Source organism: Salmo salar, chromosome ssa22 (assembly GCF_905237065.1).
Source record: "Salmo salar chromosome ssa22, Ssal_v3.1, whole genome shotgun sequence".
Taxonomy (NCBI): Eukaryota; Metazoa; Chordata; class Actinopteri; order Salmoniformes; family Salmonidae; genus Salmo; species Salmo salar.
In genome coordinates this window covers 44,053,491-44,078,808 of record NC_059463.1, presented here as the reverse complement: position 1 = coordinate 44,078,808, position 25,318 = coordinate 44,053,491, and the positions used below count along the sequence as shown (strand labels likewise).

General features: G+C 42.0%; 1 protein-coding gene across 1 annotated transcript; it reads left to right on the top strand.

Moving 5' to 3' along the window:
* The first annotated feature begins 13,522 nt into the window (after positions 1–13,522).
* LOC106583359 (galactose-specific lectin nattectin-like) lies at positions 13,523–13,960 on the top strand. The gene has a single exon (XM_014167492.1). The coding sequence runs from the start codon at positions 13,523–13,525 to the stop codon at positions 13,958–13,960; it is 438 nt and encodes a 145-aa protein (XP_014022967.1).
* The last annotated feature ends 11,358 nt before the right edge of the window (positions 13,961–25,318 follow it).

Here is a 25,318-nt window from a genome sequence, read left to right as displayed (position 1 = left end):
GGTGAGGACGGCACTTTTAAAGCATGACCAGGCATCCTCTACAGACAGAATGAGGTCAATATCCTTCCAGGATACCCGGGCCAGGTCGATTAGGAAGGACTGCTCGCTGAAGTGTTTTAGGAAGCGTTTGACAGTGATGAGTGTTGGTCGTTTGACCGCAGACCCGTTATGGATGCAGGCAATGAGGCAGTGATCGCTGAGATCTTGGTTGAAAACAGCAGAGGTATATTTGGAGGGCAAGTTGGCTAGGATGATATCTATGAGGGTGCCCTTGTTTACGGATTTGGGGTTGTAGCTGGTGTGTTCATTGATAATTTGTGAGAGATTGAGGGCATCAAGCTTAGATTGTAGGATGGCCGGGGTGTTAAGCATGTCCCAGTTTAGGTCACCTAGCAGCACGAACTCTCAAGATAGATGGGGGGCAATCAGTTCACATATGGTGTCCAGGGCACAGCTGGGGGCAGAGGGTGGTCTATAGCAAGCGGCAATGGTGAGAGACTTGTTTCTGGAAAGGTGGATTTCTAAAAGTAGAAGCTCAAGTTGTTTGGGTACAGCCTGCAGAGTTCTGTCTTACTATCCAGGTCTATCTCTGCAGTAGATTGCAACACCGCCCCCTTTGGCAGTTCTATCTTGTCGGAAAATGTTATAGTTAGGGATGGAAATTTCAGGGTTTTTGGTGGTCTTCCTGAGCCAGGATTCAGACACGGCTAGGACATCTGGGTTGGCAAAGTGTGCTACGGCAGTGAATAAAACAAACTTAGGGAGGAGGCTTCTAATGTTAACATGCATGAATCCAAGGCTTTTACAGTTACAGAAGTCAACAAATGATAGCGCCTGGGGAACGGGTGTGGAGCTAGGCACTGCATGCCCTGGATTAACCTCCACATCACCAGAGGAGGAATAGGATAAGGGTACGGCTAAAGGCTAAAATAACTGGTCGTCTAGTACGTTCAGAACAGAGAGTAAAAGGAGCAGATTTCTGGGCACGGTAGAATAGATTCAAGGCATAATGTACAGACAAAGGTATGGTAGGATGTGGATACAGTGAGGGTAAACCTGTGCAAGAGTGACGATGAAAGAGATATTGTCCTTAGAAATATCATTTAAACCAGGTGATGTCACCGCATGTGTGGTAGGTGGAACTAAAGTGTTAAGGCGTATTGAGCAGGGCTAGAGGCTCTACAGTGAAATAAGGCAATACATACTAACCAAAACAGCAATGGACAAGGCATATTGATGTTAGTGAGAGGCATGAGTAGCAGAGTGATCATAGGAGTCCAGTGAGTGGCTTCAGGCAGCTTGCGGGCCGGGGTTAGCAAGCTAACAGAAGGGCCTTGGAGAGACGTTACGACGGAAGAAAGTCTGTTGTGGCCCCCTCGTGCTAATTACACGAGGGGGTAAACCAGGCCAATTGGCAGAATAGGTATAGTGGCCAAAGAATTGGTCCGGTGGGCCTCTTAAGCTAACAGTCTGATGTGCTCTGGACAGCTAGCAGGCCACAGCTAGCATGCTAGCGGATGGGATTTCAGGGGACGAAGCGACGGCGGAGCCAGTTGAGAAAAACCCCATCGGGCAAATCACGTCGGTGGTCCAGTCGTGATGAGGCGGCGGGGGTCCAAGGCAGTTGGCAAAAATAGGTATTGTAGCCCAAGTAGTGGCTGATGGACCTCTTTGGCTAGCCGGGAGATGGGCCTAGCAAGGCTAGCTCCAGGATAATTGGTTCTTGCTTCGGGACAGTGACGTTAGCCAGGAGTGGCCACTCGAATAGCAGCTAGCTAGCTGCGATGATCCAGATGAAGAAAAAAAAGTTCAGAGCTAACGGTAGGAATCTGGAGATATGGAGAAAAATAAGACAGATTTGCTCTGGTTTGAGTCACGCTGTGCAGGCTGGCGAGAGTTGTCCGTGCTAGAGGTGGCTGATGACCGCTAGCTGACTAGTAGCTAGTTAGCTGGCTAGCTTCTGTTGGGGTTCCAGTTTAGACGACGGATCAGCAGGGCTCTCTATGGTGGGTATAGTGGCCAAAGAATTTGTCCAATGGGCCTCTTAAGCTAACAGTTTGATGTACTTTAGACAGCTAGCGGGCCGTGGCTAACTAGTAGCCAGTTAGCTGGTAGCCAGTTAGCTGGCTAGCTTTTGATGAGTTGATGAGTTAAGTATAAAAATAGCAGATCCGTAACACATTGGGGGAGGCGGGTTGCAGGAGAGTATATTCAGTCCGTAGATAGAAAGTGATATTAAAATATTAAATATGTATACGAAAAAAAACAAGGAAAAACGATGTTTACAAGGGACAGGAAGGGACAAGACAAAAATACATGTCCGACTGCTACGCCATCTTGGAATAGAAGGATCTTGGACTTCCTGACGGGCCTTCCCTAGGTGGTAAGGGTAGGTAGCAACACATCCGCTGATCCTTAACATGGGGTCCCCTCAGGGGTGCGTGCTCAGTCCCCTCCGTACTTCCTGTTCACTCATGACTGCACGGTCAGGCACGACTCCAACACCATCATTAAGTTTGCAGATGACACAGCAGTGGTAGGCCTGATCACCAACAACGACGAGACAGCCTATGGGGAAGAGGTCAGAGACCTGACCATGTGGTGCCAGGACAACAACCTCTCCCTCAATGTGATCAAGACAAAGGAGATGATTGTGGACTACAAGAAAAGCATGCCCCCATTCTCATTGACGGGGCTGTAGTGGAGCAGGTTGAGAGCTTCAAGTTCCTTGGTGTCCACATCACCAACAAACTAACATGGTCAAAGCACACCAAGACAGTCGTGAAGAGGGCATGACAAAACCCTTTCCCTCTCAGGAGACTGAAAATATTTGGCATGGGTCCTCAAATCCTCTAAAGGTTCTACAGCTGCACCATCGAGAGCATCCTGACGGGTTGCATCACTGCCTGGTATAGCAACTGCTCGGCCTCTGACCGCAAGGCACTACAGAGGGTAGTGCGTACAGCCCAGTACATCACAGGGGCCAAGCTTCCTGCCATCCAGGACCTCTATACCAGGCGTTGTCAGAGGAAGGCCCTAAGAATTGTCATAGACTCTAGCCACCCTAGTCATAGACTGTTCTCTCTGCTACCGCACGGCAAGGGGTTCCGGAAAGCCAGGTCTAGGTCCAAGAGGCTTCTAAACAGCTTCTAACCCCAAGCCATAAGACTCCTGAACATCTAGTCAAATGGCTACCCAGACTACAGTGCCTTGCGAAAGTATTCGGCCCCCTTGAACTTTTCGACCTTTTGCCACATTTCAGGCTTCAAACATAAAGATATAAAACTGTAATTTTTTGTGAAGAATCAACAACAAGTGGGACACAATTATGAAGTGGAACGAAATTTATTGGATATTTCAAACTTTTTTAACAAATAAAAAACTGAAAAATTGGCCGTGCAAAATTATTCAGCCCCTTTACTTTCAGTGCAGCAAACTCTCTCCAGAAGTTCAGTGAGGATCTCTGAATGATCCAATGTTGACCTAAATGACTAATGATGATAAATAGAATCCACCTGTTTGTAATCAAGTCTCCGTATAAATGCACCTCCTCTGTGATAGTCTCAGAGGTCCGTTTAAAGCGCAGAGAGCATCATGAAGAACAAGGAACACACCAGGCAGGTCCGAGATACTGTTGTGGAGAAGTTTAAAGCCGGATTTGGATACAAAAAGATTTCCCAAGCTTTAAACATCCCAAGGAGCACTGTGCAAGCGATAATATTGAAATGGAAGGAGTATCAGACCACTGCAAATCTACGAAGACCCGGCCGTCCCTCTAAACTTTCAGCTCATACAAGGAGAAGACTGATCAGAGATGCAGCCAAGAGGCCCATGATCACTCTGGATGAACTGCAGAGATCTACAGCTGAGGTGGGAGACTCTGTCCATAGGACAACAATCAGTCGTATACTGCACAAATCTGGCCTTTATGGAAGAGTGGCAAGAAGAAAGCCATTTCTTAAAGATATCTATAAAAAGTGTTGTTTAAAGTTTGCCACTAGCCACCTGGGAGACACACCAAACATGTGGAAGAAGGTGCTCTGGTCAGATGAAACCAAAATCGACCTTTTTGGCAACAATGCAAAACGTTATGTTTGGCGTAAAAGCAACACAGCTCATCACCCTGAACACACCATCCCCAATGTCAAACATGGTGGTGGCAGCATCATGGTTTGGGCCTGCTTTTCTTCAGCAGGGGCAGGGAAGATGGTTAAAATTGATGGGAAGATGGATGGAGCCAAATACAGGACCATTCTGGAAGAAAACCTGATGGAGTCTGCAAAAGACCTGAGACTGGGACAGAGATTTGTCTTCCAACAAGACAATGATCCAAAACATAAAGCAAAATCTACAATGGAATGGTTCACAAATAAACATATCCAGGTGTTAGAATGGCCAAGTCAAAGTCCAGACCTGAATCCAATCGAGAATCTGTGGAAAGAACTGAAAACTGCTGTTCACAAACGCTCTCCATCCAACCTCACTGAGCTCGAGCTGTTTTGCAAGGAGGAATGGGCAAAAATTTCAGTCTCTCGATGTGCAAAACTGATAGAGACATACCCCAAGCGACTTACAGCTGTAATCGCAGCAAAAGGTGGCGCTACAAAGTATTAACTTAAGGGGGCTGAATAATTTTGCACGCCCAATTTTTCAGTTTTTTATTTGTTAAAAAAGTTTGAAATATACAATACATTTTGTTCCACTTCATGATTGTGTCCCACTTGTTGTTGATTCTTCACAAAAAATTACAGTTTTATATCTTTATGTTTGAAGCCTGAAATGTGGCAAAAGGTCGAAAAGTTCAAGGGGGCCGAATACTTTCGCAAGGCACTGTATTTGCATTGCCCCCCCCCCCACCCCTCTTACACTGATTTGACTGTTATTATCTATGCATAGTCACTTTAATAACTCTTCCTACATGTACATATTACCTCGACTAAACTGTGCCCCCGCACATTGACTCTGTATATAGCCTCCATTTTGTTCTTTTACTGCTGTTTTTTAATTATTTGTTACTTTTATTTCTTTATTTTTTTTTTTTGTATTTTTCTTAAAACTGCATTGTTGGTTAAGGGTTTGTAATTAAGCATTTTCACTGATTTTGACAAGTGATTTGATATTAACCCTGAATGCTGATTGGCTGACAGCCTTGGTATATCAGACATTGCGTCGTGCTAAGAACAGCCCTTAGCCACAGTATATTGGCCATATACCACACCTCCTAGTGCATTATTGCTTAAGTATAGGCAATGGATTGTTTGATTGAGACCACACTAGGCGCACTTGATATTGCGCATCCAGGGATGAGGGGCAGCATCGGGCAAACATCGAGATATAATAAGCAACTCATTCTCAAACACTGAGCAATATGACATTCAGGCCTCTATTTCCGGCTGGTGTTAAGGCAGCACTTTTGTCAAACCCCCGTTAGTTTGTAATTTCGACCTGTTAAAGCCAGTGCTCACTGATGGGCATATTTAAGACTAACCAAAACCTGGTTTTTGCAGCCGTATTCATCGACCTGGCCAAGGCTTTCGACTCTGTCAATCACCACATTTTTATCGGCAAACTCCACAGCCTTGGTTTCTCAAATGACTGCCTCGCCTGGTTCACCAACTACTTCTCAGACAGAGTTCAGTGTGTCAAATCGGAGGGCCTGTTGTCCGGACCTCTGGCAGTCTCTATGGGGGTGCCACAGGGTTAAATTCTCGGGTCGACTCTTTTCTCTGTATACAATGATGGCGCTCTTGCTGCTGGTGATTCTCTGATCCACCTCTATGCAGACGACACCATTCTGTATACTTCTGGTCCCTCTTTGGACACTGTGTTAACTAACCTCCAGACGAGCTTCAAAGCCATAACTCTCCTTCCGGGTTCTGACTTAGAATATGTGGATTAATACAAATACGTAGGTGTCTGGTTAGACTGTAAACTCTCCTTCCAGACTCACATTAAGCATCTCCAATCCAAAATTAAATCTAGAATCAGCTTCCTATTTCGCAACAAAGCATCCTTCACTCATGCTGCCAAACAAACCCTCGTAAAACTGACTATCCTACTGATCCTTGACTTCGGCGATGCCATTTACAAAATAGCCTCCAACACTACTCAGCAAATTGGATGCAGTCTATCACAGTGCCACCCGTTTTGTCACCAAAGCCCCATATACTACCCACCACTGCGACCTGTATGCTCTTGTTGGCTGGCCCTCGCTTCATACTTGTCTCCAAACCCACTGCCTCCAGGTCATCTATAAGTCTTTGCTAGTTAAAGCCCCGCCTTATCTCAGCTCACTGGTCACCATAGCAGCACCCACCCGTAGCAAGCGCTCCAGCAGGTATATTTCACTGGTCACCCCCAAAGCCAATTCCTCCTTTGGCCGCCTTTCCTTTCAGTTCTCTTCTGCCAATGACTGGAACGAATTGCAAAAATCACTGAAGTTGGAGACTCATATCTCCATCACCAACTTTAAGCGTCAGCTGTCATAGCAGCTCACAGATCATTGCACCTGTACATAGCCCATCTGTAAACAGCCCATCCAACTACCTCATCCCCATATTGTTATATTTTTTTGCTCCTTTGCACCCCAGTATCTCTACTAGCACATCTATCACTCCCGTGTTTAAATGCTAAATTGTAATTACTTCGCCACTATGGCCTATTTATTGCCTTACCTCCGTAATCTTACCTCATTTGCACACACTGTATATAGATTTTTTCTATTGTGTTATTGACTGTACGTTTGTTTATTCCATGTGTAACTCTGTTGTTTGTGTCGCACTGCTTTGCTTTATCTTGGCCATGTCGCAGTTGTAAATGAGAACTTGTTCTCAATTGGTCTACCTGGTTAAATAAAGGTGAAATAAAATAAACAAAATAAAAATCATTACATTTTACAAAATTTTTATATTATTGTTGTTGTTGAAACAAACAAACAGATTGCTTGTTTGTTGTAGAATTGTATTAAAATCAAACTTATTAGAAGGATTGACACTGTCCTGATTTTATGGTGAGAACATTCGTGGCACGCATGGACTGCAACTTCTGGAGAAGTGTGAATGCGATCTGTAAGATGGTTCCAATACGTATATAAAACTTTATATTTGGGAGCAGTATAATGGTAAGTGGAAAATTCTCCCTTTCTATTTATATTGGATCTTTGTCCAGCTGCTGTGAAATGTTTGGATGTTGTGTAAAACCCTCCATTGTCTGCATTGTTTTCATATTATATGCCCACAGGCACAAATTATGATGCCTTTAAGTATAGTTAGACATACCCTATTTAAAACAAGTTGTTGTTTTGTTTACAATTTGATTAAAAATGTATCAATAATGAATGTTATCTTGTTTATTGACAATGTTTGGCATGTCCATGCTCAGCCATATTTCAATTTACTGTAGGCCTAGTCCCTATATCAGTGTGAATGCTATGTACAGTACCAGTCAAAAGTTTGGACACACCTACTCATTCAAGGGTTTTTCTTTATTTGTACTATTTTCTACATTGTAGAATAATAGTGAAGACATCAAACCTATTAAATAACACATATGGAATCATGTAGTAACCAAAAAAGTGTTAAACAAATCAAAATATATTTTATACTTGAGATTGTTCAAAGTGGCCACCCTTTGCCTTGATGACAGCTTTGCACACTCTTGGCATTCTCTCAACCAGCTTCATGAGGCAGTCACCTGGAATGTATTTCAATTAACAAGTGTGCCTTGTTAAAAGTTAATTTATGGAATTTCTTTCCTTCTTAATGCGTTTGAGCCAATCAGTTGTGTTGTGACAAGGTAGGGGTGGTATACAGAAGATAGCCCTATTTGGTAAAAGACGAAGTCCATATTGTGGCAAGAACAGCTCAAATAAGCAAAGAGAAACGACATTCCATAATTTCTTTAAGACTTGAAGGTCAGTCAATCTGGAAAATGTCAAGAACTTTTAGTTTCTTCAAGTGCAGTCGCAAAAACCATCAAGCACTATGATGAAACTGGCTCTCATGAGGACCGCCACAGGAAAGGAAAAAACAGAATTATCTCTGCTGCAGAGGATACGTTCATTAGAGTTACCAGCCTCAGAAATTGCAGCCCAAATAAATGCTTCACAGAGTTCAAGTAACAGACATATCTCAACATCAACTGTTCAGAGGAGACTGCGTGAATCAGGCCTTCATGGTCGAATTGCTGCAAAGAAACCACATCTAAATGACACCAATAAGAAGAAGAGACTTGTTTTGGCCAAGAAACACGAGCAATGGACATTAGACCAGTGGAAATCTGTCCTTTGGTCTGATGAGTCCAAATTGTAGATTTTTGGTTCCATCCGTCGTGTCTTTGTGAGACGCAGAGTAGGTGAACGGATGATTTCCGCATGTGTGGTTCCCACCGTAAAGCATGGAGGCGGAGGTGTGATGTGTGGGGGTGCTTTGCTGGTGACACTGTCTGTGATTTATTTCGAATTCAAGGCACACTTAACCAGCATGGCTACCACATCATTCTGCAGCGATATGCCATCCCATCTGCTTTGTGCTTTGTGGGACTATCATTTGTTTTTCGACAGGACAATGACCCAACCCACCTCCAGGCTATGTAAGGGCTATTTGATCAAGAAGGAGAGTGATGGAGTGCTGCATCAAATGACCTGGCTTCCACCATCACCTGACCTCAACCCAATTGAGATGGTTTGGGCTGAGTTGGACTGCAAGGTGAAAGAAAAGCAGCCAACAAGTGCTCAGCATATGTGGGAACTCCTTCAAGACTGTTGAAAAGCATTCCAGGTGAATCTGGTTGAGAGAATGCCAAGAGTGTGCAAAGCTGTCGTCAAGGCAGAGATTGGCTACCTTGAAGAATCTAAAATATAACAAATATTTTGATTCGTTTAACACTTTTTTGCTTACTACATGATTCCATAGGTGTTATTTCACTATTATTCTACAATCTAGAAAATAGTAAAATAAAGAAAAACCGTTGAATGAGTAGGTGTGTCCAAACTTTTGTCTAGTACTGTATATATTTCTACATTGAAGCCATGCAAAAACTTAGAACAATGTTGACTTCAAACTGGTTCAAGTTAACATATTTAGCCAAGATGAGTATACATTTTGTAAATTGTTTAACAAACTATAAAGGACTAACATTGGAATTGGAGTTGATTCCAAGGCAACATAAAAACTAGAAATACACAACTTGAAGCAACCACATATTTAGCCATGGAGCACGTTCTGATTGGCCAGTGAGGGGCCAAGCCTCGACACACCCACAACAGGTTTATTCATGAAAACCCAGCATTAGGTTTGTTTATTTATTTATTTTGTTTTTTATTTCACCTTTATTTAACCAGGTAGGCTAGTTGAGAACAAGTTCTCGTTTACAACTGCGACATGGCCAAGATAAAGCAAAGCAGTGCGACACAAACAACAACACAGAGTTACACATGGAATAAACAAACATACAGTCAATAACATAATAGAAAAAGTCTATATACGGTGTGTGCAAATTAGGTAAGATAAGGGAGGTAAGGTAATAAACAGGCCATAGTGGCTATGTCATTACAATTTAGCAATTAAACACTGGAGTGATAGATGTTTAGAAGATGAATCTGCAAGTAGAGATACTGGAGTGCAATGGAGCAATAAACAAAAAATAAAATAACCGTATGGGGATGAGGTAGTTGGATGGGCTATTTACAGATGAGCTATGTACAGGTGTGAATTGATTACAAATTATATCACGAACCTCTGGACTAAATAAAAAAAATACTAAACCCTCTCCTTGACTGACATTTAAAAAGTATGACCCTCCATTTTCCTCCAGGTGACAATTGTGTAAATTTCGACCACTCCCTTAGGCCTATTTAATAAGGCAGGTCAGCCTATAAGGCATGGACTGACACCAGCTCCATGACACTAGCTCAGAATGGCTGCATGGCATCACCCAGATGGGTTCTATACATCAGTAGTGGTGGATGAGGTGAATTTCCCCTTACTGTGTAAAGTGCTTTGAGTGCTTGATAAAAAAAAGTGTGACACAGTCTATTAACCGAAATTGACAAACAATTTTGACCAAATGTAAATACCAGTGTAGCCAAGATACACAAGCAATAGCCTCTGATGGCGACATATTTCATATCATCTGACAAAATGACACACTGCTCAACTCAGCTCAGCCATTGACCGATGTAGCATCCACAGTTACTACTGATAAGTGGCACTAAAATACCAATATATGGACCCATTTCAACAGAATAATTCACAATGCAAAAAGGTTTGGGTGAAAAGTGTGAATTGGTAATGACGTTTCAGACAGGTGGACAGTCCAGTACTCACTAGCCTGCCCTGTCATGAATACAGTCACACCTTGTATGCTGTATGCTACCTCTGTCTGAAGGGACACGAGCATCAAATTATTTAGATACAGCAAAATGTGCACAGCTTACCCCAGGCAATAGCTACACAACAAGGTTTTGGCAATAAGCATGAGCAAAATATGAAATCATCTCAAGCTACTTCAAGCTAGGCAAAGCAGCGAAGTAGCTAGGCTATGTTGAAAGGAAAGGCCATGCATATTAAGGATTTTAATGGGTTAGAATGGATGAAAAGAAAAGCATGAATACCCTGTCGCCTTTACTGAGGTTTAGATGCAGTTGTACAACATTTAGAGATTTTGAGCATAAAAACCACCAGAATCATTGAGAATAAACATTAGATAACAAGAAAGAATGGCAATTTCTTATATAATGGCTTTCTCTTTTGTCTTCCTGAATGAGGTTTCTTGTTTGCTGATGAGACCAATGATTTATATACACACTAGATGACTGTTAGGTCGCGCTGTTTTGAAGCCACCGGGCCTCCATCTTGGCACTCCACCACCGGTGTAATTCTTTGGGGGGAAGCTTTAGAAATGTGTTTATTAATGTCTACATTTGTTTTTGCCACGTTTATTCTATTACAGACACCTTAATGCATACTTTTAAAATATACTCAACATAAATATGAATGCAACATGCAACAATTTCCAAGATTCTACTGAGTTACAGTTCATATAAGGAAATCAGACAATTGAAATGAATTCATTAGGCCCTAATCCATGGATTTCACATGACTGGGAATGCAGATATGCATCTGTTGGTCACAGATACCTTTAAAAAAAGTAGGGGCGTGGATCAGAAAACCAGTCAGTATCTGGGGTGACCACCATTTGCCTCATACATCGCGACACAACTCCTTCGCATTGAGTTGATCAGGCTGCTGATTTTATTTGTATTTATTTTATTTCACCTTTATTTAACCAGGTAGGCTAGTTGAGAACAAGTTCTCATTTACAATTGCGACCTGGCCAAAATAAAGCAAAGCAGTTTGACACATACAACAACACAGAGTTACACATGGAGTAAAACAAACATACAGTCAATAATACAGTAGAAAAATAAGTCTATATACAATGTGAGCAAATGAGGTGAGATAAGGGAGGTAAAGGCAAAAAAAAGCCATGGTGGCAAAGTACATACAATATAGCAAGTAAAACACTGGAATGGTAGATTTGCAGTGGAAGAAAGTGCAAAGTAGAAATAGAAATAATAGGGTGCAAAGGAGCAAAATAAATAAATAAATACAGTAGGGGAAGGGGTAGTTGTTTGGGCTAAATTATAGATGGGCTATGTACAGGTGCAGTAATCTGTGAGCTGCTCTGACAGCTGGTGCTTAAAGCTAGTGAGGTAGATAAGTGTTTCCAGTATCAGAGATTTTTGTAGTTCGTTCCAGTCATTGGCAGCAGAGAACTGGAAGGAGAGGCAGCCGAAGGAGGAATTGGCTTTGGGGGTGACCAGTGAGCTACAGGTGGGTGCTGCTATGGTGACCAGCGAGCTGAGATAAGGGGGGACTTTACCTAGCAGGGTTTTGTAGATGACCTGGAGCCAGTGGGTTTAGCGACGAGTATGAAGCGAGGGCCAGTGGAATGTTGTCCCACTCCTCTTCAATAGCTATGCGAAATTACTGCATGTTGGTAGGAACTGGGATGCGTTGTTGTTTACATCAATCCTGAACATCCCAAAAATGCTCAATGGGTGACATGTCTGGTGAGTATGCAGGCCATGGAAGAAACATTTTCAACTTCCAGGAATTGTGTACAGATCATTGTGACATGGGGTTGTGCGTTATCATGCTGAAACATGAGGTGGCAGATGAATGGCACGGCAATGGGCCTCAGGATCTCATCACTGTATCTCTGTTCATTTAAATTAGCATCGATAAAATGCAATTGTGTTCGCTGTCCGAAGCTTATGCCTTCCCATACCATAACCCCACCACCACCATGGGGCACTCTGTTCACAACGTTGACGTCAGAAACCTCTCGCCCACAGGCAGATGAGCTTCCCTGAGATGGTTTATGACAGTTTATGCAGAAATTCTTCAGTTGAGCAAACCCACAGTTTTGTCAGCTGTCAGGGTGGCTGGTCTCGGACGATCCCACAGGTGAAGAAGCCGGATGTGGAGGCCCTGGGCTGGTGTGGTTACACGTCATCTGTGCTACACCTGTCAGGTATATGGATTATCTTGGCAAAGGAGAAATGCTCACTAACAGGGATGTAAGCCAAATTGTGCACAACATTTTAGAGAAATGGAAAATGTCTGGGATCTTTTAATTCAGCTCATGAAACATTGGACCAACACTTTACATGTTGAATTTATATTTTTGTTCAGTATACATCATTGAATGAGACCATGTGAGAATGTTGGATTGGGGTGGATGCTGAGATTGAGCCTTGTGGTGCTTTTAAGACAACTGGGGACTCCAGGTCAAATTATGACCTCAGTGATCTTCAGGTCGGAAAGTAGGAGCTCTAGAAAGACGCCAGAGTTTCCGACTTCCGATTCTGAGTTGGACGATCATTCAAAATTATTTTTCCCATCGAGCTAGTTTTTTTTCAATTTCCCAGTTGTCTTGAACACACTGAAGTTGGAAGTCGGAGAGTTCCCAGTTCCCAGTTTCCAATTGTTTTGAACGCAGCATAAAGGCCAATGGGAAAGTGGGTTCTGATGGACTGAGCTCAGAACTATAACACCAACCACTCGCTAGAATGGTTTACTGTAGATCCTCTCATCAAAAGTTCATTTTTAAATATGTGTGTTGTTTGTCAAGAAGCCTTGTATCAACACTTGTTGGAAAATGTATGAGAAGAACAGTTGCAGAGCTCATATTACCCCAGGCTTACATGCCAATACACTTTTCTGAAAGGGCTGTAGCGCTGCTGACACTTTTAATGAAAAATGAACACTTTTATTTATTTATTTTTACACTTTTTGAAATCGTTTTTTTGCTGTTGCTCTGAAGTTAAATATATTAACTAAACAGCTTCTGTAAAAGCTGAAGCCAATAGTACATTTATATAACATTCACTCTTAGTTGTAAAAGATTTACCAATGATATCATGGCCACCAGCCCTCTTTAAAATGGCAGGACCCATTGCAACCCAGCTCACCTCCCAGTGTCTGCCCATCAGCACTCAGCACTAACACTCAGCACCATGTTAGTGTTCCTCTGTATCGTCTCTCTCCTCAGCCTGACATTGGATGCTGAACAGGACTTTACCATGCCAGACCAGGAGGAAGAGCTATCCCAAAAATCCTGCGACATGGGCTGGTACAGCTTTAGCGGACGCTGCTATAAGTACGTTGCTTCACAATTGGATTGGGCCGACGCTGAATCCTACTGTGTGGCTCAGGGAGGAAACCTGGCCTCAGTGCATAGTGAGAATGAACACAAGTTTATCCAGAAGCTGGTCAAGAGTCAAGACCCTGCAGAGAGGTACACCTGGATCGGGTTGTATGACACTGACAAGGAAGGCAGGTGGATGTGGTCTGATGGGTCGAAGATGGACTTAATAATGAAGACTGTGAAGACAAACTTTGACCAACTCAAGCTGTGGAATGATTACATGGGCTCCATCCCCTGCCTGTCTTGAGAGTTCAATGCGCAAAATAAATATTGGTTTTCAATAATAAAGAAACACCTTTTATTGAAAATATTGTTATTTTATTGTAATTATTTATGAATTGTAAACACAAATAAAAAAAGGTACATTTTCTGAAGAAAATGTGTGTGCTTGCCTCAGTCGTCTTGGTAGTTGAAGTTGTTGTGGTACCCTTAAAGTGGAAATCTGTGGTTGATATGCATTTTTTTAGCTTTTAAAGTAGCCATTTATAGCCATTTATTCTTGAGGAATATAACTTATAAATCCCTCATGGGTTTATTTCAACTAACTGTCTCACCACATCAGAGCCCAAAATATAAACTGGTTCTGCTCCAATGTTTGTAAACAGTGTAATTGTAAACTAAAAATGTATCGCTTCAAAACATGGTTCAGATCATTTTGATCTCACAGGTGGTCAGTCCTTGCTTGAATCTATGAATTTGAGAGTGGTTACATTTCTCCAGCCCTATCTCTCAGCTGTTTACCAAAAAAGTGGCACGGTGGCCTCTTAGTTGTTGTTTGAAATGTAGATTGCCCTGATGAGAAGAGGGTTTTTGAGAGTATTGGCAACAGTCCAAATTCACTCAATCTTGATTTGGTCCTCTTGAGCATGAGTCTATAGTGTCTAACAGTGGCCATTGATTGTTTATTCCCATAAAGATACAGGTGCACCACTTATACACACCTGGTTTGTTTTCAGCCAGGGATTGTTTCAAACAAGTGCTCTCCTTGGTAGCTTGTTGGACGTCTCAAATGTAGGCTGCTTTTTCGTAGCCTATACATTTTCCAAACAATGAGTGACAGGGATCATTTTAGATGCTGACAACTAGGAGATTCTGGGAAGCAGAAAGGCTCAGAGATGATGATGTAATTTGTTGTAGTGCCTCTCTTTCCAGGTAATGAAAAGTACTTCATAATAATTGCCATGAAATCCCTATCGTCTTCAATTAGATGATGCGTTGTTATAAAGAGAACTTCATCCACCTGTTGAGTCATCTACATCTATATGGTAGCAGGTAGCTTTTTGTGATCTTGTTTTTTAAGCATATTTGATTAGGTTATGTTGTGTAGGTTTTATTTGGGATCAAAGAGCGTGCCTAGTGAGATAACTCACTGTCTAGTTTGATTCGATTTGGAAAGGAAGGCAACTTTCTTGCTTCCACTTCCAGTCTACTGGTAGAACTAATCTATTGGAGGTCAAGAGGACCCCTGCTTCAAAATCCACGTGAATGGACTAAATACATGTCAATCTATTCATCCAAATATAATTTAATTGGAATACTGTTTTTTTATATAAGAAACTGATATCTGTCTCCTAATCATTCATACCATGTATATATCTGTACATAAGATGGTCAGATCACAATATTGCTTATAATCTATAAATTCCGGTCGTTACATTTGCCCCTGTGAAATTGTAACAGTAGTTGGGGTCAATACATCTTCTTAAAGGAAAACTCCACCCAAAAACTATCTTTTGGAATTCATTTCATTAGTCCATTGTTGACATAGTCCCACATTTTTTTGCTTGTAAGCAATCATGTTTTCAAGACATGTAACTTTCAAAATACAGAAATCATCCCCGTATGATGCATTTTGCACCATATGATGCAAAATGCATCATACAAGACTAATTTCTGTATTTTGAATAACAGTTTTTGTAAGTAACTGTTTTTGTGACAGTCTTTTACTGTATAATATGATAATTCATGTTCATGAATTATCATATGATAGACAAATGTAATGATTTTGCAAGAAATATTAATATTTCTTTGTACATAACCAATAATTACAGTAACACCCATGTTTGTGCATGGCCATACATAACATCTGAACAGTCTGATGGTGCCCAGGTTATATCTGTTTACAACTTATTTGGCACTCTATAGGACCCCAAGGCTATCTAAACTTAGTATTTGTATAATTCATGTATAATTTATACAATCTTAATAATCACTTGTTTTCATAATTTGGCTACTTAGCTCAGGGTCATTTTAACGTGTTAAATTGCCCCTAACACAGCAACCATGACAAAACTTCATGTGCCTAGCAAGAAACATCAACAGTGACACATCATTCATGTCCATGTTTAGCCAACATATAGTGAAGACAATTATACTAGTTTGAATTATTGGACATTAATGCTCAGGGCAGTATACGAAAAATACAGCCGGTGGAAAAATATTACTTCCACCCCTAAAAAAACTAACATTTTCCCATAAAACGTGCAAATAGTGAGATATTTTGCTGTAACGTTTCAAGCAGGGAGAGAACCTACAGTGGAAAGAAAAAGTATGTGAACCCTTTGGAAATACCTGGATTTCTGCATAAATTCGTCATACAATTTGATCTGATCTTCATCTAGGTCACAACAATAGACAAACACAGTCTGCTTAAACTAATAACACAAAACAATTATAAGTTTTCAATTATAGACTTTATTGAACATACCGTGTAAACATTCACAGTGCAGGGTGGGAAAAGTATGTGAACCCATGGATTTAATAACTAGTTGACCCTCCTTTGGCGGCAATAACCTCAACCAAACATTTTCTGTAGTTGCGGATCAGACCTGTACAACGGTCAGGAGGAATTTTGGACCATTTCAGTTCAGCAATATTCTTGGGATGTCTGGTATGAACTGCTCTCTTGAGGTCATTCCACAGCATCTCAATTGGGTTGAGGTCAAGACTCTGACTGGGCTACTCCAGAAGGCGTATTTTCTTCTGTTGTAGCCATTCTGTTGTTGATTTACTTCTGTTTTGGGTCGTTGTCCTGTTGCATCACCCAACTTCTGTTGAGCTTCAATTGGTGGACAGATAGCCTAACATTCTACTGCAAAATGTCTTGATAAACTTGTAAATTCATTTTTCCGTTGATGATAGCAAGCTGTCCAAGCCCTGATGTAGCAAAGCAGCCCCAAACCATGATGCTCCCTCCACCATACTTTACAGTTGGGATGAGGTTTTGATGTTGGTGTGTTGTGCCTTTTTTTCTCCACACATAGTGTTGTGTGTTCCTTCCAAACAACTCAACTGTAGTTTCATCTGTTCACAGTATATTTTGTCAGTAGCGCTGATCTAGGTGCACTTTTGCAAACTTCAGACGTGCAGCAATGTTTTGTTTCGACAGAAGTGGCTTCTTCTGTTTAGTGTTTTACATATTGTCATCAACAGAGATCTTAGATTGTTCCAGAGATTTCTGTAAGTCTTTAGATGACACTCTAGGATTCTTCTTAACCTCAATGAGCATTCTGCACTGTGCTCTTGCAGTCATCTTTGCAGGACGGCAACTCCTAGGGAGAGTAGCAACAGTGCTGAACTTTCTCTATTTATAGACAATTTGACTTACCATGGACTGATGAACATCAAGGCTTTTAGAGATACTTTTGTGACCCTTTCCAGCTTTATGCAAGTCAACAATTCTTAGGTCTTCTGAGATCTCTTTTGTTCGAGACATGGTTCACATCAGGCAATGCTTCTTGTGAATAGCAAACTCAAATTTTGTGAGTGTTTTTTATAGGGCAAGCCAGCTGTAACCAATGTATCCAATCTCGTCTCATTGATTGGACTCCATGTTAGCTGACTCCTGACTCCAATTAGCTTTCGGAGAAGTCATTAGCCTAGGGATTCACGTACTTTTTCTAACCTACACTGTGAATGTTTAAATGATGTATTCAATATAGACAAGAAAAATACAATAATTTGTGTGTTATTAGTTTAAGCATACTATGTGTGTCTATTGTTGTGACTTAGATGAAGTTTAGATCAAATTTGATTACCAATTTCTGCAGAAATCCAGGTAATTCCAAAGTGTTCACATACCTTTTCTTGCCACTGTATATGTGCGTATTTTTGTATTTATTTTTATTTCACCCTTATTTAACCAGGTAGGCCAGTTGAGAACAAGTTTTCATTTACAACTGCGACCTGGCCAAGATAAAGCAAAGCAGTGCGACAAAAACATAGAGTTACACATGGAATAAACAAACGTACAGTCAATAACACAATAGAAAATCTGTATACAGTGTGTGCAAATGAAGTAAGGATGTAAGGCAATAAATAGGCCATAGTGGCAAAGTAATTACAATTTAGCAATTAACACTGGAGTGATAGATGTGCAGATGAGGATGTGCAAGTATAAATACTGGTGTGCAAAGAGCAGAAAAAAACAAAAAACAAATATGGGGATGAGGTAGATAGTTGGTTGGATGGGCTATTTACAGATGGGCTGTGTAAAGCTGCTGCGATCGGTAAGCTGCTTTGACAGACGATGCTTGAAGTTAGTGAGGGAGATATAAGTCTCCAACTTCAGTGATTTTTGCAATTTGTTCCAGTCATTGGCAGCCAAGGAAAGGCAGCCAAAGGAGATGTTGGCTTTGGGGACGACCAGTGAAAAATATACTGTGTGAGTTTCATCACTCAAGCTTGTTTCTGTTTCGAGAAATTCAAGGTGTTACAATTGCCCCCAGTCTCCCATATATGGTAAGGATTGTAAACAAGACTCATAAAACAGTCCCATTCTTTCTAATTTCCTCTCCCACCTACCCCTTACCCCGGTCTCTCTCTCTCTCTCTCTCTCTCTCTCTCTCTCTCTCTCTCTCTCTCTCTCATATCTTTCTCCATTGCTCCATCTCTCTGTCAATGCTCATCTGCCTTTCTTCCCACTCTGTCCTCTGTCTCTCATCTCTGTCTCCTTCATCAGAAAGGGCATGGATGAAGTGTGCAGCAGGGTTTTTTGTAGAGCTCAGCCCTGAGCCAGGTGGAACTGCTGGTATAGACCTGAGAGGTGACAATAACACTGTGAACCATGGCGATGGCTTTCACAGATACAGCTGACCTTCAGGCTGTATCTCCTCCACACTGATAACAGCCTATCGCTACTGCACAAACGTTGGGAGTGTTTTCCTCAATGTTTCCAAGGTCTACAAGCCCCATTGTTGTGTTGGAGGTTGGGTGACATTCAGGGTGACATTTTGACAGCGGTAAATTGTGGAGATATTGTCCTGAAAATATCTGTTTGAATCCCAATTGTGGTAGATGCAGATATGTATTGTTTGCTGTTGATTACGCTTTGAAATGCTATCTGTGGCAATTGAATTCTGGGCTGACATCCAGCTCTTGAGTCCGCCGCAGTCCTCTCCATTCACCTAACCTGAACGGAGAATCAATGGACTCTAAGGCAGACAGATGTGTCAGTAACTGTCGTTCACACACTGATGCTTGATGATGGCCTCCACTTTGTCCTCTCTTCACATTATTTGCTCAAGTAGCTGGTGTGTTTACCACACACACACATACACACACACACAAACACACATGGCGACAAGCGAGGCTTGGCAAGGCCTGAAACTGCCTGGACCTTGGCTCAATCTCATCTGGTCATATCAATACAGTTTGTCACTTGCCCCTCAATCTGGATTTCTCTCAGGGGAATCTATATGGCAGGAGTACAGAGGGAGGGAAAGTGTGCACATAACAGATTGGTATTTTGGTCCCTCTTTTGTCTCCTGGCATATAATTGTTTATGCTTTATCTATCAATTTTTCCAACAATAACAGTCATATGCACATATTCTCATGTCTACGCTTCACTTGCTCCAGCCTTTTTGGTTGCAGTTTGTAGAACTGTTCCTGTATCAGTTGGCATGAAGAAATAGCCCATGGGAGACAGCAAGGGCTAAGAAAGAGAAAACCTCCAAATATCTCTCTATCAATATCTTACCCTTTTTGCTTTTGTTTGACTCTCTCGATGCACACACACAGCCCCCCCCCCAGTGGTTACTGAGTCCCCATTACTTCCAATCACTTCTTCCAGCAGTTAAGGTGGGACTTGACTAATGGCTAAACCCTCTGTATGGAATCAGGGAGTTCCTTCAGACATTAAGATTCAACAGGAGCCCTTTTGTTAACAACCTCCTCATGGCTCCCTATAGTCTGGCTAACACCTAACTCTTGAAGTCTGGAATGGCTCTTTGATGTTGTCAGCACAATGTGTTGATAATGAAGGGAGTTATGCTTTTACTGGTTGGCTCTCCTCTGTGTCTTTCTCACTCAAACACCCACACACCCACACTCCCACACATAGCCCCCAGCGCCGCCCCGTTCCATTACAATGTCTCCATTTTCAAATCCAAACAACGAGATGTCTCTAAAGAAAAAAAAACATTTGAGAGAACCAATCAAATCCTGCACCCAATTTCTCAGCGAATATTGCATTAACAAACGGCCTCCTTTCCAGACCGGTGTGGTCACAGCTGTAGACGAGGTTACGACAAAACATGGCTGTATCCAAACATCGTTCCAAAGCAGGTGGTTCCACAGGTTTGAGTTGATGGATGCAACACATTGGTGGTGGATGGGGTGAGCTACCTACCCCCATACAATGTAAAGCCATTGGGAGCTTAGTGAAAGGAAAACAACTTAAACCCATTAATTATTATCATAATTATAAATAGAATGCTAAGGACTTGTTTGTTTTGTGTATGTCCACTGTCATTGGGGTAGATATATTTCCTCAGTTAGATAAGATGGAGGGACCCCTGAAGATCACCCTCCCTCCCTCTAACCATCCCTCTTTCCTTTCCTATATCTCCATCCCCCACCCCTTCTTGTCTGAGCAGATTGGTTTCTTCCCTCTCTCTGTCTTCTTTTCTAATCTGGGCGTTTTGTCATAGCTCGTTAGGTGAGATATGGGAAGAATTTAATCTGCTCCTTGTGTTGCCGATAAAGCCGTAAGAGAGATGGAGAGGGAGAGAGAGAGAGAGAGAGAGAGAGAGAGAGAGAGAGAGAGAGAGAGAGAGAGAGAGAGAGAGAGAGAGAGAGAGATGGTTGCCGTGACAACCACACATCCTTGACGAATGGCATGGTAGAACTAGGAGAAGTGGAGACAGAGGAGAGGGGAGGAAAGAGAGATAGAGAAAATAAGAAGATAGAGTTTTTAATGAATGTCAGAGAAGGGGTATATTGTGATCCTAAATATGTTTTGGTTGATTTTTGGGATAGAGACTTCAAGACCATCTCTGTCATCTGCCTTTATAGATGTTTATCTAAGTCTCTGACTTTATTACAAGAGTAGCAGTCACCACTGTCTTAAATGTGATGTTTGTGCTATCAACCATACCCATATAGATTAGCTGCCCAAAGGGAAAATGTAGTGAGGAGTGGGTGTTCTCCAAGCAGCCTACAGACCATGTTGTGGTCTCCATTAGTCTTGCTACTCTGTAAGCAATAGAAAGGGCACTGAATACATACTGTTAAATGGGGTGTGTGTGTGTGCGTGTGGATGAGATACAGTATCTGTGTTGCCTACTGCAGAATGCATACAAATCTAGTGCACAGCATCAAGAACAAAGTCTGATTATATTATTATAGAAAGAGATGCCACTGATGGCTCAGTGGGCTGCTAGCAACGCCATGATTGTGGGTTCAAATCCAACACAAATCACATGTGCTGAGTCAATGTGATACCTGTAATTTGTTTTGGATAAAAATGTCTGCCACAATGACCACCAACTCTGGTAGCAGTAGCACTCTATTCCACAGAAAACAAGCGAAAACAAGTCATTGATACACAGACAAGCTAGCTGCTGTCCCCCCTGGAGAGTGAGTTTCTAAACCCAGAGGCACAACATCGCCAGACTTGCAGGAAAGCTTGCGAAACAGATCAAAACAGACCAGACCAAGGTTTGGGGTTTAAAAAGGCAATGAAATAAGTGAAAAAAGTATTCCTTAGTTTTGAATTTTCTCAAAATATAAAGGCACAACCTAGATTCGAGCCAATGTCTTAAGTAGTTGAACATGTCATTACTCCAACCTCATGAAAGCAGCGGCGGTCAGTGCTGGTTCAGATAAGTGAGGACAATTGTTTTTTCATGAGCATGGCCTTATTTCTATTACAGCATATGGGATGACTGTCATACATATTCCATTTACCCAGTTCAATGTAACATTGATAGGTTTAGGCTACTACATGATACTCAAATGTTTCCCTATACCCATCATGAGGTTGCTATAACCTAGCCTATGAATGACAGTTTACAACATAGGTGCACACAAGTTGAGAGACACATTGGAGGTGACACATGGACAGACACATGGACAGTGACACATGGACAGACAGTGACATTCAATACAGTCTTGCACACTTTTGCCTGCATCTAGCTGATATACGGTGTAATCATTATCCCAACAGTTGTAAACAAGAGTTTCTATTGGACAAATTCTGGTATGTTTATCCACGTTTTGTTCCATTTGCTTCCGTTTAAGAATGTATTTTTCAACAGAATCGGCGGAATGAATACACCCCTGATCACGCATGAACACAGTTCACTTTCATAGCAGCCACGTTGTATTCCTTCTCACATCTATGCGCTCTCCTCCTCTCACCTTGTCCCTTCAATCGTGGACTTCAATGCACAACACATCAGCTGTATGCGACCAGGCGAAAAAAAAACGTTTCCAAGCCAAACTGCTACACGCAGCCTACATTGTTGTCACCAAATTAGCTAAAGTAAATTCATAGTCAGCATAGCTATTAGAACTAACGCGTTAGTGAACTCGCTACAATCATGCAGTAACGTTACAATATACAGTCAGTAAGCAGTTACACCGGTGGGCACGGTGGCAATACATTTGTAAAACCAAAAGCTTACCTTCAATTGGAAAAGTTCCAGTGTTGTGTTGGTAAGTCATAGCCAGCTAACTAACATAGCATCCCTCTGTTTGAGCAGGGTGTTTCAGTAGGCTAAACTAGCTAGCTAAGTAAGAGAAACTGAAAGTGAAAAAAACTGACAATCTCTCTCTCTCTATTTCTCGCTTGCTTCTCCTTCATTTTGAAAGATATTAACTCGTTAAACTGTTCAACTACTGTATTTCTCTCTCTTTGAGTCAACTACTCACCACATTTTATGCTTTCAGTGCTAGATTAATTTTCTGATCCTTTGATTGGGTGGGCAACATGACAGTTTATGCTGCAAGAGCTCTGACAGGTTGGAGGATGTCCGCCGGAAGTTGTCATAATTAAGTCTATGGAAGGGGTGAGAACCAAGAGCCTCCTAGGTTTTGTACTGAAGTCAATGTACCCAGAGGAGGACGGAAGCTAGCTGTCCTCCGGCTACACCATGGTGCTACCCTACAGAGTGCTGTTGAGGCTACTGTAGACCTTCTTTGGAAAATAGTGTTTTAATCAATTATTTGGTGACGTGATTACAGTCACAAATGTTTGTTTTATCTAAAAAGTATTGCTTTTTAAGTGTTTTACAATTTCAATTTTTATGAAATTCACTGAGGAGGATGGTCCGCCCCTTCCTCCTCTGGGGAGCCCACTGAGGGAAAGTGACAAACTTTCATTCTTGTTAAAAACTATTTTATGTCGAAGGAGTGCCTTTGATTTGACGGCCTGCACATGCACAGTTCGGCAGGAGACGACAGTTAGACCTGATGACAAGTTTCTACGCATGAGCTTAGCTAGCCAACATCACCATGACATCGCCTACAAGTGTGATCAGGGATTTCTATTGGAGAAGCAGTTTTATCCTATCTTCATACGGTACTGTCTTTTGTGACACGTTGACACGTCTCCTCGGCTGACAGTTTCCAATGAGCCTTAACAGTACAGTCATTTCCTGTGGCAGGGGGCTTTTCAGCTGTTATGGCTCCACAGACATTCTGTATACCATTAGACTCCTCCCTGACCTAGCCAAACTACCCGTATGCCCCCCGCCCCCCCCCCAAAAAAATGGGGGGGCTGCCTCTCAGCCTCCTCTTGCCGTCCCAGCCGTTCCTCGCAGTATCGCCATTCCGCCTTTGCTGCCTCTATCTCCCATTTCGGACGGCGATACTCCCCCGGCCTTGTCCAGGGTCCTGCCCCATCTAAAATCTCCTCCCAGGTCCATCAGTCCACGTACCTCCTCCCACGCTGCTTGGTCTTCTTTTGGTGGGTGGTTCTGTCACAGGCGTCGTAGTGAACAGACCAAGGCGCAGCATGTTGAGTGCTCATCTTTTACTTTAAATGAAAGCACTTCACAAAGAAAAACAAACGACAGCCAAACAGTTCTGTCAGGTAACTAACAAACTAAACAGAAAGCAACCACCCACAAAACCCAAAGGAAAACAGGCTGCCTAAGTATGGCTTCCAATCAGAGACAACAAAAGACACCTGCCTCTGATTGGAAACCATACTCGGCCAAACATGGAAAACGAAATATAGAAATAGAAAACTAGAACAAATTCCCCTATAACCAAAAAAAAAAAAACACACTAAACAACCCCCCTGCCACGCCCTGACCATTCTACTATGGCAAATGACCCTTTTCACTGGTCAGGATGTGACACTACCCTACTTAGCCTACCAAATACCAATAGACTAGGCTACCTATTCTTATTATAAGCCCCGACCATAATATGCCTACTTTTTTAATGTAGTTGTTTTAAGAGAACATTAGACCAAGCAAAATAGACTGTTATTCCTTTCCGTATGCCTGGTATTAGGTTATATGCCCATATTATACAGGCTGTTGTATAAAAGGCTATAATATACAAGCTATATTCAAAGCACACAGCAAATATATATTTCAATCATCCACGTTTTTCCCCGATGGAATAATTTCTCCATATGAAACCTCCTGTTTGCTTGAACTTTGTCTTCGCCCTTGGAGCTGTCCAATACCGTGGTGCTGAAACAGCGTCTACACTCCAGTGATGTGCGCTGCACATTGCCGTCACTACAGCCTCCGTCGGAGTGAGCTCTCCTTTGGGGTGCATGTAACAGATACACTTGATGAAAATTGTCAATCTAAGGTATTGAAATTAAGTCGTGCCATTATTTTACACATATCAAAGACCTATATTGCAATGCTGGCATGATTTGTCACACATAGGCTAATAGTCAATCTCCGTTCAAGTGGTGTGGTCTCTGAAAGCTATAGTGCCTATATTAACCTATTCTTGCTCTTGCATTTCCCTTGCACAGCAAAAACAAAAATCATAGAGATAACGCAACAATAAAATAATCATTCTGTTTGGGCGTGCTTCAAATGATAGCCTACTAGGCTGACATAGACTATGCGTTGGTGAGGCGGGGTTACGAGGGTGGGGGTCTCTTCTATTAAAATAACTATATTGTTGAATGGGGGGAAAGTAGACTATCACGTAGGCTAAACATTAGAGAAGCATGGTGCTACATTTATTTTCCTCTGCATGTTTGCACATGCATTACTATTACAGTAGTTTTCATTGCCACCCCTACTAGCTTGAATGAAAAAATACAGTGATATTTTTAGATATAACTTTCCCCTCCCCTCTGACGCTCCTTCTCTCCGCGTGTCTCTCTCGGGACTCGAACATAGACC